At 37.8% G+C, this 12,162-nt stretch overlaps 2 protein-coding genes and 1 pseudogene across 2 annotated transcripts; all 3 read left to right on the top strand.

Annotated features, from left to right (window-relative positions):
• The first annotated feature begins 2,462 nt into the window (after positions 1-2,462).
• Positions 2,463-4,329, top strand: LOC108853347 (general negative regulator of transcription subunit 1-like). Its single transcript, XM_057007363.1, has 7 exons — positions 2,463-2,642; positions 2,724-2,864; positions 2,954-3,039; positions 3,140-3,245; positions 3,456-3,551; positions 3,656-3,808; positions 3,999-4,329. Exons 1-7 carry the CDS (start codon positions 2,544-2,546, stop codon positions 4,224-4,226), a joined length of 909 nt encoding a protein of 302 aa, XP_056863343.1. The 5' UTR covers positions 2,463-2,543; the 3' UTR covers positions 4,227-4,329.
• A 1,734-nt stretch (positions 4,330-6,063) lies between these two features.
• On the top strand, positions 6,064-7,327 carry LOC108850908 (F-box protein DOR-like; annotated as a pseudogene).
• Positions 7,328-7,465: 138 nt separating this feature from the next.
• On the top strand, positions 7,466-12,068 carry LOC108855534 (glutamate receptor 3.7). The gene is made up of 6 exons (XM_018629382.2): positions 7,466-8,755; positions 8,838-10,096; positions 10,164-10,435; positions 10,517-10,548; positions 10,882-11,291; positions 11,413-12,068. Exons 1-6 carry the CDS (start codon positions 8,422-8,424, stop codon positions 11,857-11,859), a joined length of 2,754 nt encoding a protein of 917 aa, XP_018484884.1. The 5' UTR covers positions 7,466-8,421; the 3' UTR covers positions 11,860-12,068.
• The last annotated feature ends 94 nt before the right edge of the window (positions 12,069-12,162 follow it).

The raw sequence follows: 12,162 nt of genomic DNA, 5'->3' as shown, positions 1-12,162 counted from the left end.
AGATTATAATTTATGTATCAAACTCAAAATACATTATAAGTACAGTATAACATCTTTAAATTAATAATCGATAGATTAATATCTGTATTAATTAATATAATTTCATAGTTCCAAATTGAGTTTTTGGTTCAATTAGTATCTCGATAAATTAATAATTTCTATAAATTAATAAAAAATTATAGTTTTGGTGTAGTCCCAATATTATTAATTTATAGAGGTTTTACTGTAGTAACCCATGTTCGAAAACGCGTCCGAGTTGCCGAGATCTCGGCCGGGTAAGCGCTGGGCGTGTTGTCACCGTGGCGTGGAGGAGCTGATCGGAGTATTTAGGCGGTGAGTCGATTTTTTCCTGAGTTGACCGCGAAAATGATGAATTGGCGGTTAATATTACAAACACGTGTTGCTTCAGTTTGATAATCTGCATAGTTTTGACCCCAATCCATATTCCTTTAAGATTTTGTGCTGTAAACATCAAGAAAATTGACAAAAAAGTGTAAAAATCACGTTTGGAACACAAGAACGATTGCTAGGGTTGCAGAGAAGTATGTTAAAGAGATGAGGGTAATTGTGTAATTTTTTTTTAATGGATTAAATGCAAAAAACGCTAAAAATATGACAGATTGGGATTCGAACCCGTATTATTTAGAGCTTCAGCAGCATTACTTGCCGCCAGACCATGTTAACAAATTGTAAATTTATACCAAAACCAATATATATTACTAAACTGTCTTATAATTACGCCCCGATTAATTTCCGCTTAATCTCCGATTTTTTGATAACTCGCTAGGCCCGACAGCGCCGCCCCGACTCGCGCCTAGCGCAATTTTGAACATGGGTAGTAACAATCAATAAGAATATGAAACATATCCCTAAATGCAAAAAGATAACAAATCATGAAATAAATGTAGATAAACATCAATACTATTAAATCAGGAACTCTTTTATGGATTTGCCCTTGGATTTCCCTGGAATATTACTTTTTATGCCATTAATTTTGCTTTAAAACTAAAATTCATTAAGGATAATTTAGGAAATGAAAAAAGAGACCACCTACGCTACCTATATATTTGCGATCATATCTAACATAATGTATATATCTTAACTGATAATAATTAATACTCCTTTTATGTAGGCAAAAAGATGTGAGACTGACAAGTGAATTATCATTATTCCAAACACACGACATACATACTATGCAACCAGAAAATATATCCTTACGTTTTTAACAATTCATGGTTCACATAATTTTGACTGGTAACGCCAAAATATGTATATATCATGCTTGATTGCATAGTATAATTTATATTGTTACATACTGATAAGGCATAAGTTTAATAATATTGATTTGTATGTTTACATATAAAGTGCATGGAGTCTATATTAGAATGATTCCCAGTTATATAATATTGATTTATGGTTCAATATACAGCTCTGATTTTAACAGTCTTTGCAGGTTTTATCAAATTTTGATTGATGTATATTTTTTGAAACCCAAATCAGATTACATATCAAATCATTGGATTTATAGGTTCGACCACAAATCCGAATAAGATTTAAGACCGCCGATTTAAATACAAAAATATTTCAAATAGATAAAATCCTTACAAATTAACAAAAAGCTGTAAAATTATTTATGAAGTTTTACATTATAAAATATTATGCGCTTGAAAGCGTGGATCAAAATAGAGTTTATGTTATTAAAACATGATCATTCTTATTTTTATCCGCATTAATATATAGTCGACTCATAAATCTTTTAAGTTGGTGATATTGTAATAATTATTTATTAATGAAATATAAAGTTTAATTATGTGATGAGATTTTTGTTTAATTCTATTCAGGTTTCGAATTTTTGGAAATAGTGATTTAAATCTCATTTAGATATTTATAAATTTTGTTTCAGTTCATATTTTTATGGTTTAGTTTGGCTTTGAATATTTTTTTCAAATCATATAAAATTTATAAACTAAAATACACCTTATAATTTTCAAAATTCAAAAGTAAAAACAATAATTTTATAATACATGAAAATACCTAAATTTAACATAAAATTACTTCTGTTCAAAATTTGGTTAAGAAACCAATAATATTTCAAATATTTATGGTATTTTAAGTGTTTTGTATTACCGTTGCAGCTTTTACGGTTTCTGTACAAATTATTTGTAGCCACAAACTTATTTTAAATTATGATTATCGTTTTGACATTGTATCTAAAATTAAATTTCTTGAAATAATAAAAAAAAAAATAAGAAAAAAATATATATATATATACCCGGCCTTCAAAGGGCGGGTCAAAATCTAGTGAGTGGTTATTTTAGATTTTGAAATAAATGTCAACGTTTTTAATAAATTTCAAGTCAGACCCATCGTTAGCCCATCATTTTAATTATAGTCTCAACCCACAAAAGGCCCATATATTATAACTGCACTCTTTATATCTTCCCGACAAATGATCGTGGGGCTAGTTCTAAACCCTAACTGCGATTTACGATTGTTCATACTGCAAAGATCTTGGAGTAACGCATATATCTCAACCACCGACGATGATCCAGGAGGAGCCTAAAACAATTTCTCCTCTTAAGCAAATAGATCTACCTATTGATGTTGCAAATACAGACACTCCCTCAAAGTTATTATCACAGGTTAGGTTATATTTTGTGTACTTTTTGTTATGATATATATATAGCTATCAACAGTATTTTAGCCCCTTGCTTTTTCTTCAGTATGTAGACACTCAACGTGTGTATGCTAATAATACATTGATGGAAGACGAAGAAGTGGCAACTTTAGGCTTGCCTGATCAGCTCCCGTCACCTCAAGGACTGTTCCAGTCAACTCTTTCCCCGTTGTTTTCTATTAGTCAGGTACGGTTATCATTGTATGAATATCGATCAAAGTGTTATATATATATGTCTGGTTCATACCGTTTCACTGTTATGATGATGGTCAGCAGCTGTCAGGAGCGCTTCCCAACATTGGAAATCATGTGGTTATCAATCAGAAATTAAGCGGATTTGCTACGCACTTTCCATTTGAGAGGTTTGTAACTAGCCGTCTCCAAATGGTGAAATGAAATCTTTATGTTTCTAGCGCATTGAAGGTATTTTCTTCGACATTCTAAACTTTTATCCATTGTCAGAGTGGTACCACTTGCCATCGATAGAGCGACCAAAGAGATTGTGCCTGGTATTGTTCAGAGAAGTGTTCGCACTGCTTGCCAAACAACAAAAGAGCTTGTGCTGACGGTTGGCCAATCTGAAATTGTCTACCTTATCTCACATTCGTTTTCTATCGCTTTTTTTTTTCACAACTAAAATTAGCTTTAGTTCCGTTTTGAAAGTAGTCCATGTATTTTTTTGTTGCATGTCTTTTTTATTATTATTTAAAAGTTGGGAATCTACAAGTTTTGATCTTGTATGTCTATCGTACATACATGTTTCGTCTTTGGACTCCAGGATTATGCCTTGGAACCAGATGAGTCACGTATATATGGTGCAGCTCACTTGATGGTAGCGAGTTTAGCTGGGAATTTGGCTCATGTGACGTGCAAGGTTTTTCCTGCTCAAAGGGCTTTGGCTTCTTTAATATTTTTTGTTTACATTCTTGTTGCTATTGTATTCATCCTTTCTTGCTTTTTTTTTATGCATTCTCGCAGGAACCTCTGCGCAAGTCAATATCAGGTCATCTGCGGAATGCGCTCCAGGGTCTGGATATTAAAAGCCAAGCTCTTGAACAAATTGTGCAACTTGTGACCGATGACAACCTTGATCTGGGTTGTGCTGTCATTGAGCAGGCGGCTAAAGAGAAGGTTTGTGTTTAAATTTTTATATCATTTATATATGGTTCCAGCTTTTAAGTTAAATAAATTTAGAAATAACCAGAATAGATTTAGAGTGGATTGCAAGAACTTTTGCTTGTTGTTGCCCTTTTTTGTTTAATTGAGCCTCCTCACCTATAATGTTCACGAGTGATATAAATATATATCCATGTCCCTGCAGGCAGTACAAGCTATCGACGCGGACATTGCCCAGCAATTGTTGTTACGGAGAAAGCCCAGAGATGGTGCTGGATCCTCCCTATCGCAGCAGAATTCTGTCAGTTCTATACCAGAGTCCCTCCGCCCCAAACCCGGACAGCTGTCCCTGTCTCAAAAGCGCGTTTATGAGGATCTAATAGATTTTGTGACAGATAATCACCGTTCGTATTTTTCGTGTTCGCATAACTAAGCGATACGTGTGAAGGAAGAGCCTAAAGATTTTTTTTAAGAAACTTGAAGATTCAACTATGTATTAAGAAACTTTATCCAAAACTGAGATGTTTTTTCTTTAATCTACCTCTTTCAAGTAAACGTTTAAAGCACCTAGTCAAATAAGGTGTGGTCAATTGAGTAGTCACAAAAGATGACCAAACAAGGAGAGGTACTATGGTTAAATATTGGTCAGTTATCTCAAAAGAGTCAAATAAATCTTGGAAGAATTAGGGAAGAACGGCCGCAAGATGATCCCAATCACTTAACCTCGCCAAAAAATGTTCTGTCCAGACCCTTGTAGATATGATAAATCATGGCTTCGTAGTTCATCTTTCTTGGATTTTTTTTTTTCCCCGGTGAGGAGGAATTGATTGTTCTAAAAAGGAGATCTTAGCCTTTGTATACTTTTCTCTTCATGAACACGTCACTTTGTGACTTGTGTGTTGATGAGTTATATGTTAGTCATCTACATATAAAAACTACTCTGATGCTACGGTGGCATCAACTAGTTGTTTAACATTAGATGTATTAATAGTAAAGTCAATTAGTTATCCTATGATATAACAGTCTTAAAATAATCTTGAAAATATGGTCCCCACGGCTTGCAAACGGATGCTTTTAGGAATCCTGTCTTATATAACAGCCTTTTTTGTTCTGTGCCTTGACTTTTCCTCTTAAACAATTCGTTTCTTTGTAGGAAATTTTCCGTTTGTAGCTTATATTCCTCAGAGAACCTGAAGGTTGCTTGAAATAGAGAATAGACATTCTCACACTGTTGAACTGATTCTTGTCATGGGTAAAGCTTTGTCTTTTTGTTCTTACTCTTTTACCTACCGGCTCTGTTTCGCTTGTTATCTTTTGATGAAAGAGTTTTTCTTGTTCTACACGTCAAAACTGTAAACCTTACCTTGACTAATGACTAGGTAGGTGGATTAGGATTAGCCCCTCTTATTCTCATCCTAAATGCTGAAGATACACTAGATTGAAAGAGAGATGGTTTTGTATAGTTCAGACACAAACGACCTGATCTGTCGGTTTGATTGCCTTGTCTCCATGGGACCGGGCATTGACAAATATTTGGCTATAACAGCACTGATTGTAGCCATTCTGATGGTTCTAGTCAGATGCCAAAGGACTCAAGTGATAAACCTCGGTGCTGTTTTCACTTTTGATTCCGGAACAGCTGCAAAAGTAGCTCTTGAGGAAGCTGTCTCAGACACAAGCCTTCTCAAAGAACTGTATTTGTCTCAGCACATCAATTAGACACGAAGTATCTCTTTTTTTTCTTTCTTTCTAATCTCGTCATTATTATCAATAAATTTGGTAGAATAAAGAGCAAATAGCAAATCAACGTTTTCAATAAAATTCAGGTCAGACCCATCGTAAACCCATCATTTTAAATTTGGTCTAAGCCCACAAAAGCCCCATATATTATTACTTCACTCTTTCTATCATTCCCCGACAAATGATTTTTGAGGATAGATCTAGTCTAATCCTAACTAACTGCGACTTAAGATTGTTCCACTGCAAATCCGGATCCAAAAAGTCAACCTCTAGTGACAGTTAATTTCGAGGTAAGAAATGCACAAATATTTTGACTCTAATGTTCTTCTGCAATTTGTAAAATCGATATTGATGAAGTTCTGGTAGAATCTGTGGCTTAGTTCTAAACTGTATTTTAAGATTAGTTTCTTTGGATGGAATCGAACTTTTTTTTTGGAGTTTTGCTTTGTTCTACAATGTTTGTGTTTCATGTCTTTTTCTTTCTTCTTCACAGATCGAAACTTCTTTCCTTAAGAGAACATGATACATAACATAACTTGTCGACGCTTCCTGTTGAGGTTGTTATAGAGATATTCTCGAGGTTACCGTTGATCTCTATAGCTAGATCTCGTTGCGTATGCAAGCTCTGGTCCTCCCTGCTTCGCAGCCAAGACTTCACAGACTCCTTCTCGACCAAATCTTGCGCTCGCCCTCAGCTTCTTTTCCCCTGCTCTGATCACAGAGTCAGTAAGTTTATCTTCTTCACGTCGCCTCAGCCTGAAAATCCGGAAGAGAACTCTAACGTCGTCGTAGCAACCAATCATCTCGCTCCTTTCCCACTCTCCGATGTATTCTACGGCTCTACCAATGGCTTCTTCTGTTACGAAGCCGAGCGGATCTTCGAGGGTATGGAAGGTCCCGTGTTTGACCCAGTGGTATGTAACCCTAACACGGGACAGTCCCTGACATTACCGAGTTTGAATTCGAGGGACAGGCACGGAGCGAAAAGCTATCTTGGATATGACCCCATCGGTAAAGAGTTCAAGGTGTTGTCAACGCTACGCACGTTTGCAAATGATGAGTGGATCGTCGTGAAGCACCAAGTCCTGACGTTAGGAACCGATGATTTGGCGTGGAGGTCGGTCGAATGTTGCGTTACGCATTCTTATTCTAGCAAGTGGATTTGCATCGGTGGTGTTATTTACTACGCGACTTCAGTCGATGACAGTTCTCGGTGAATTTCATGGAAACTTTCAATAGAGAAATGCACCATTCGACAACTCTGGTGAACTACTGTGGCAAACTCGGTTTGATTATGTCGTTGGATTCTGGTTTTGTTACCGGAGAGTGTACGAGTTTTGAGATGTGGGTACCTGTCTAGAAGACGCTGCAAAGCATGAGTGGTCCAAGCATGTGTACGTGTTGCCACCTTCGTGGAAGGATGTGGTTACGGAGGTCATGTACATCGCTGGAATGGTTGGTGAAAGGGAAATCGTGTTTTCTCCCCTCTCTACCAACACGTGCCTTCGTATGTTGTGTATTTCAATGTGGAGAGGAAGACGATCACAAAAGTTGGAATCCTAGGAATGGAAGCGTTTCAGGGTATGAGATTCAGTACCCATCTCAACTATGTTGAGAACGCGCGTGAAGCTTATTTAAGCAATTTTCAGTGAGGTAAGTGTAGTTTTCATTTTGTATGTTTCTTCTTTTCTAACGTCTTGTGGAAGATTCAACAAGGGGATGATAGATAATCTTCTTGTAACAAACTCTGTATATAGTAAATAATAATCCAAAACAGACAAGTTTAGAATGTGATATTCGAATGCTATGATAGAGTGAGTGAAAGTTTCTAGATCCATCAAGTTAGCAAAATGTTATTATTTCTCTTAAGATCACTTTAACATCGCCAGAAAGTGTTGTTTTGTCAAAAGACCCTTGTAGATGATATGATAAATAATGGCTTCTTAGTTCATCTTTCTTGGATTCTTTTTTCCTAGTGAGGAGGAATGATTGTTCTTTTTTTTTTCTAACACAGGAATGATTGTTCTAAAAAGTAAAATTTAGCCTTTTTATACTTTTCTCTTCATGAGCTTGTCACTTTTTGACTCGTGCGTTGATGAGTTCTATGTTAGCTATCTACATTTAAAAACTATGTTGATGCTACAATGGGGTCAACGAGTTGTTTAACCTTAGATGCATCAACTAAGCCTTTTACATCTCTGATATCCCTTTTCTTTATGTCATCCGCCATCTAATGCTTAACCAGCATGATTTGATTCAATAAGACATATCAATCAAAGCTTCTACATTAAGGCTTCGTTGCTATTAACTTTCTTGAGAAAGAAACCTGTTGTTTATAAAAAAGAAAAAAAAGCTTAAAGAAGATTGAAAAGACTTCTGAAAAAATTAGTAGTAAATGATTAACACATGTCAAATTAATTATTCTACGGTTTAATAATCTTAATAACACTTCGCAATATGGGCCGTTAGATGTAGGCCCATAATAATGGTCCCCACGGCTAACAAATGGCTGCTTTTGACAGTAGCTCAAAACCAAAAGAAATACTTGAGTCACACGTTTTTCTTCTATTGGAGGAGAAGACGACTTTCTGGGCGTAATGTGGTCTCTAAGCTTTTGTCTTTTATCTCTTTAGGAATCTGTCTCCTGACTTATAACAGCCTTTTTGGTTCTGTTCCTTAGGCTTTCCCTGTTAAACAATTCGTTTCTTTGTAGGAAATTTTCCATTTGTAGGTTTGCGTATATTCCTCAGAGAACCTGAAGGTTGCTGAAATAGAGAACAGACATTGTCAGACTGTTTTAACTGATTCTTGTCGTGTGTAAAGCTTTGTCTTTTGTTCTTACTCTGTTTTACCCACCGGCTCTGTTTTCGCTTGCTTGTTATCTTTTGATGAAAGAGTTTTCTTGTTCTACACGTCAAACTGTAAACCTTACCTTAATTCATTTTTCTCTCTCTGGTTACATGGGACTGAGCACTGAAAAATTCGTGACTGTAACGGCACTGATCGTAGCCACTCTGATGGTACTAGTGAGATGCCAAAGTCCTCGAGTGATAAACCTCGGTGCTGTTTTCACTTTTGATTCCGTTATCGGAAGAGCTTCAAAAGTAGCTTTGGAGGCAGCTGTCTCAGACGTGAACGCTGACACAAGCCTTCTCAAAGAAACAAAGCTACGTCTCTTTATGGAGGACTCTTCTTGCAATGTCTTGCATGGTTCCTTCGCAGGTACCATAACTGTTCTTACTTGTTCTTTTTTTGTTTTATTGTTGTCTAGAACATAATAAAACCTAACTAGAACATTTTGCAGCGTTTGAAGTGCTTGGCAAAGAAGTGGTGGCTATCATCGGTCCCATCTCATCCTCCATCGCTCACACATTATCAGACATCGCCAAAGGTCTCAAGTTCCCCCTCGTCTCATTCGCAGCAACCGATCCAACACTCTCCGCCCTCCAGTTCCCCTTCTTTCTCCGGACCACACCTGATGATTCCCACCAGATGTCTGCCCTCGTGGATCTCATCGATTTCCACGGATGGAAAGAGGTGATATCTGTTTACTCGGACGATGAGCTCGGAAGAAACGGCGTCTCTGCTCTTGACGATGAGCTTGACAAGAGAAGATTCAGGATCTCCTATAAAGTCCCGCTCTCACTACACTCTGATGAAAAATCTGTTACGGATGCTTTGAACAGTTCCAAGTCCATTGGGCCTAGAGTCTATGTTCTTCATATTGGTCCTGACCCTTTGCTCAGAATCTTCAGCGTAGCGCAGAAGCTGCGGATGATGACCAGTGGATACGTGTGGCTCGCCACAGACTGGCTCTCGGTTACTTTAGATTCTTCTTTGAGCGACAAAGGTACTTTTAGTCGTCTTGAAGGAGTTGTTGGGCTTCGTCAACACATTCCAGAATCCATAAAGATGCGCCAACTAAAGAGGAACAGGTCGATGAATGCATACGCGTTCCATGCGTATGATACAGTGTGGATGATTGCATACGGCATCGAGAAGATGCTGAAAGAAGGACACAACGTAACATTCTCTTACTCGGAGAAGTTAAGTCACTCGCAAGGAAATAAACTTCACCTGGAGAAAGTCAAAATATTCAACAAAGGGGAGGTACTACTTGAGAAACTTCTCAAGGTTAACTTCGCCGGTTTAGCCGGTCGAGTTCGGTTTGGTTCGGGTCGAAACGTCACTGGCTGTGACTATGAGATCATCAATGTAGACAGAACAGGCGTTCACAATGTGGGCTTCTGGTCCAGAAACGGTGGTTTTTCACTTGGTAATAACGTAACATGGCCTGGTGGTGGCCGTGAAAAGCCACGTGGATGGGTTATTGATTCGGCAAATCCGTTGAAGATTGTTGTACCTAAAAGAGTGAGTTTTGTCGAGTTTGTGACTGAAGACAAGAACAGTAGCAGCAGCCATCGTATCAAAGGCTTATGCATTGACATCTTCATTGAAGCATTGAAGTTCATCCCTTACGATGTTCCTTACAAGTTTGAGTCGTTTGGGAATGGACATTCGAGTCCTAACTACAGCAAGATTATTCAAATGGTATCGGATGGGGTAAGTATCCATCCACTTAAAAAAAAATTGATTATCAAATGAACATTTTTTCAGAATAACTTTTCAGGTATATGATGCAGCTGTTGGGGATATTGCAATAGTCCCGAGCCGGTCCAGGCTAGTAGATTTTTCTCAGCCGTATGCTTCCACAGGCCTTGTAGTGGTGATTCCTAACGTCGGCAATGGGACTTGGATCATTCTGAGACCCTTCACCACACAGTTATGGTGCGTTGTTCTGGCTTCGTTCCTCTGTATTTCCGTTGTCATTTGGATCCTCGAACATCGCGTCAACGAAGATTTCAGAGGCCCACCCCGAAGGCAAATCATCACAATCATCTTGTAAGTTTTTCACTGAACTTGATAGTTCATATTCTTGGAGTTTTCTCTGACATTTCTAGCCTGTTTTTTTTTCCCTTGCAGTTTCAGCTTCTCCACTCTCTTTGGGAGAAATCGTGAGTAGCCTCGGTCTCAATCATAACACAAAAGTTTGATACATACTTAGACTCTTGTTTCATCAACGTCTCGAAAACTCCCGAGATACCAATTCGGTAGAACTACTAGTTTACTGATTGGACCGGTTCAATTAGTCGAGCCAGATATTCTATTTAAAAAAAATTAAAAATTAAAAATATATAATCATATACTTACACTATACAGACCTAAAAAAGTAGTTATATCATATGATACATTTTTTTATTAACTAAGAAGATTAATAAGCATAAAACTTGCTATATATACAGTATTTATTTACATATCATCATGCATTATTTATGTTGTTTTTACAGATGAAGATACTAAGAGCAATCTAGCGAGACTAGTGATGATTTTTTGGCTCTTCCTATTGATGGTTCTAACCGCGAGCTACAAAGCGGAAATAACCTCAATCCTCACAGTTCAACAGCTTCCATCTACCATTACCGGCATTGACAGCCTGCGAGCAAGTGAGGTGCCTATCGGTTACCAGTCTGGGACGTTCACTTTCGAGTACTTAACCTACAGTCTTGGCATGGCTCGGTCTAGACTGGTCGCACTTGACTCGCCTGAGGACTATGAAAGGGCTCTAAAGCTAGGACCAACCGCTTTGGGAGGCGTAGCTGCTATTGTTGACGAGCTCCCTTACATTGAACTGTTTCTAGCGGAACGGACTGGTTTCAAGATTGTCGGAGATCCCTTTATGAACCGCGGTTGGGGGTTTGTAAGTACACCTTTACTTTTAATGCAATGTTTTTAAACCCGATCCTGACATTGAACCGGTCCGGTCTAATTAGAAGAGCACAAAAATAAAAGATTTGAGTTTTGTTTCTTGTTTTTAACAGGCGTTTAAGAGAGATTCTCCACTAGCTATAGACATGTCAACAGCGATCTTAAAACTAGCTGAGACGAGAAAGCAGAAAAAGATTCTGAACAAATGGTTATGCAAGACGAGTTGTCCAGAGAAATCAGGTTGGAACCACCCGGAGCCAAACCAGCTTCGTCTCAAGGGCTTCAAAGGGGTGTACCTTTTCTGCATTGCAATCAGTGTCTCTGCGTTCTTGGTGTTTGTTCTCAGGATGATACGCCAGTTCGTGCAAAGGAATGAGAGAACTAGCTTGACGCCGCGAGCTTCTTTGTCTTCTTCTCCTACGATGCGTTTAAGGGAATGGGTGTTGGGTTTAGTAGAGTTTGTGGATGAGAAAGAAGAAGCTATAAGGAGTGATAACTCTAACAACAACCCTTCTCAAGCTGTGGAACATCAAGCTGATTCTGAGGTACGACAAAGTTGATGAGTAGACTCCATTTTTATAGAATGGTAAAATGTATTGTAATTACATATGAGCTAACATGTAAGCCAACAATATTCGAAATCTTTTTTTTTTCACTTTTTGTTCTGAACCATCTCTGAGATGGCTCCGGTTCTGTTCATTATGTGGGCATTGGATCTGTACAGAATCACAGAAATTAAAATTATACTACAATATATATCAATTTGTAAGTTTGAAGTGCTAGGAGACAAAAGCATGGGTGCTTCATGGATCTTAAAAAATGATAAGGGCAAAGTGTTGAAGCACAGTAGAAGGGCTTTTGTG

Source organism: Raphanus sativus, chromosome 4 (genome assembly GCF_000801105.2).
Source record: "Raphanus sativus cultivar WK10039 chromosome 4, ASM80110v3, whole genome shotgun sequence".
NCBI classification, from domain to species: Eukaryota; Viridiplantae; Streptophyta; class Magnoliopsida; order Brassicales; family Brassicaceae; genus Raphanus; species Raphanus sativus.
This window is presented reverse-complemented; position numbering and strand designations above follow the sequence as displayed.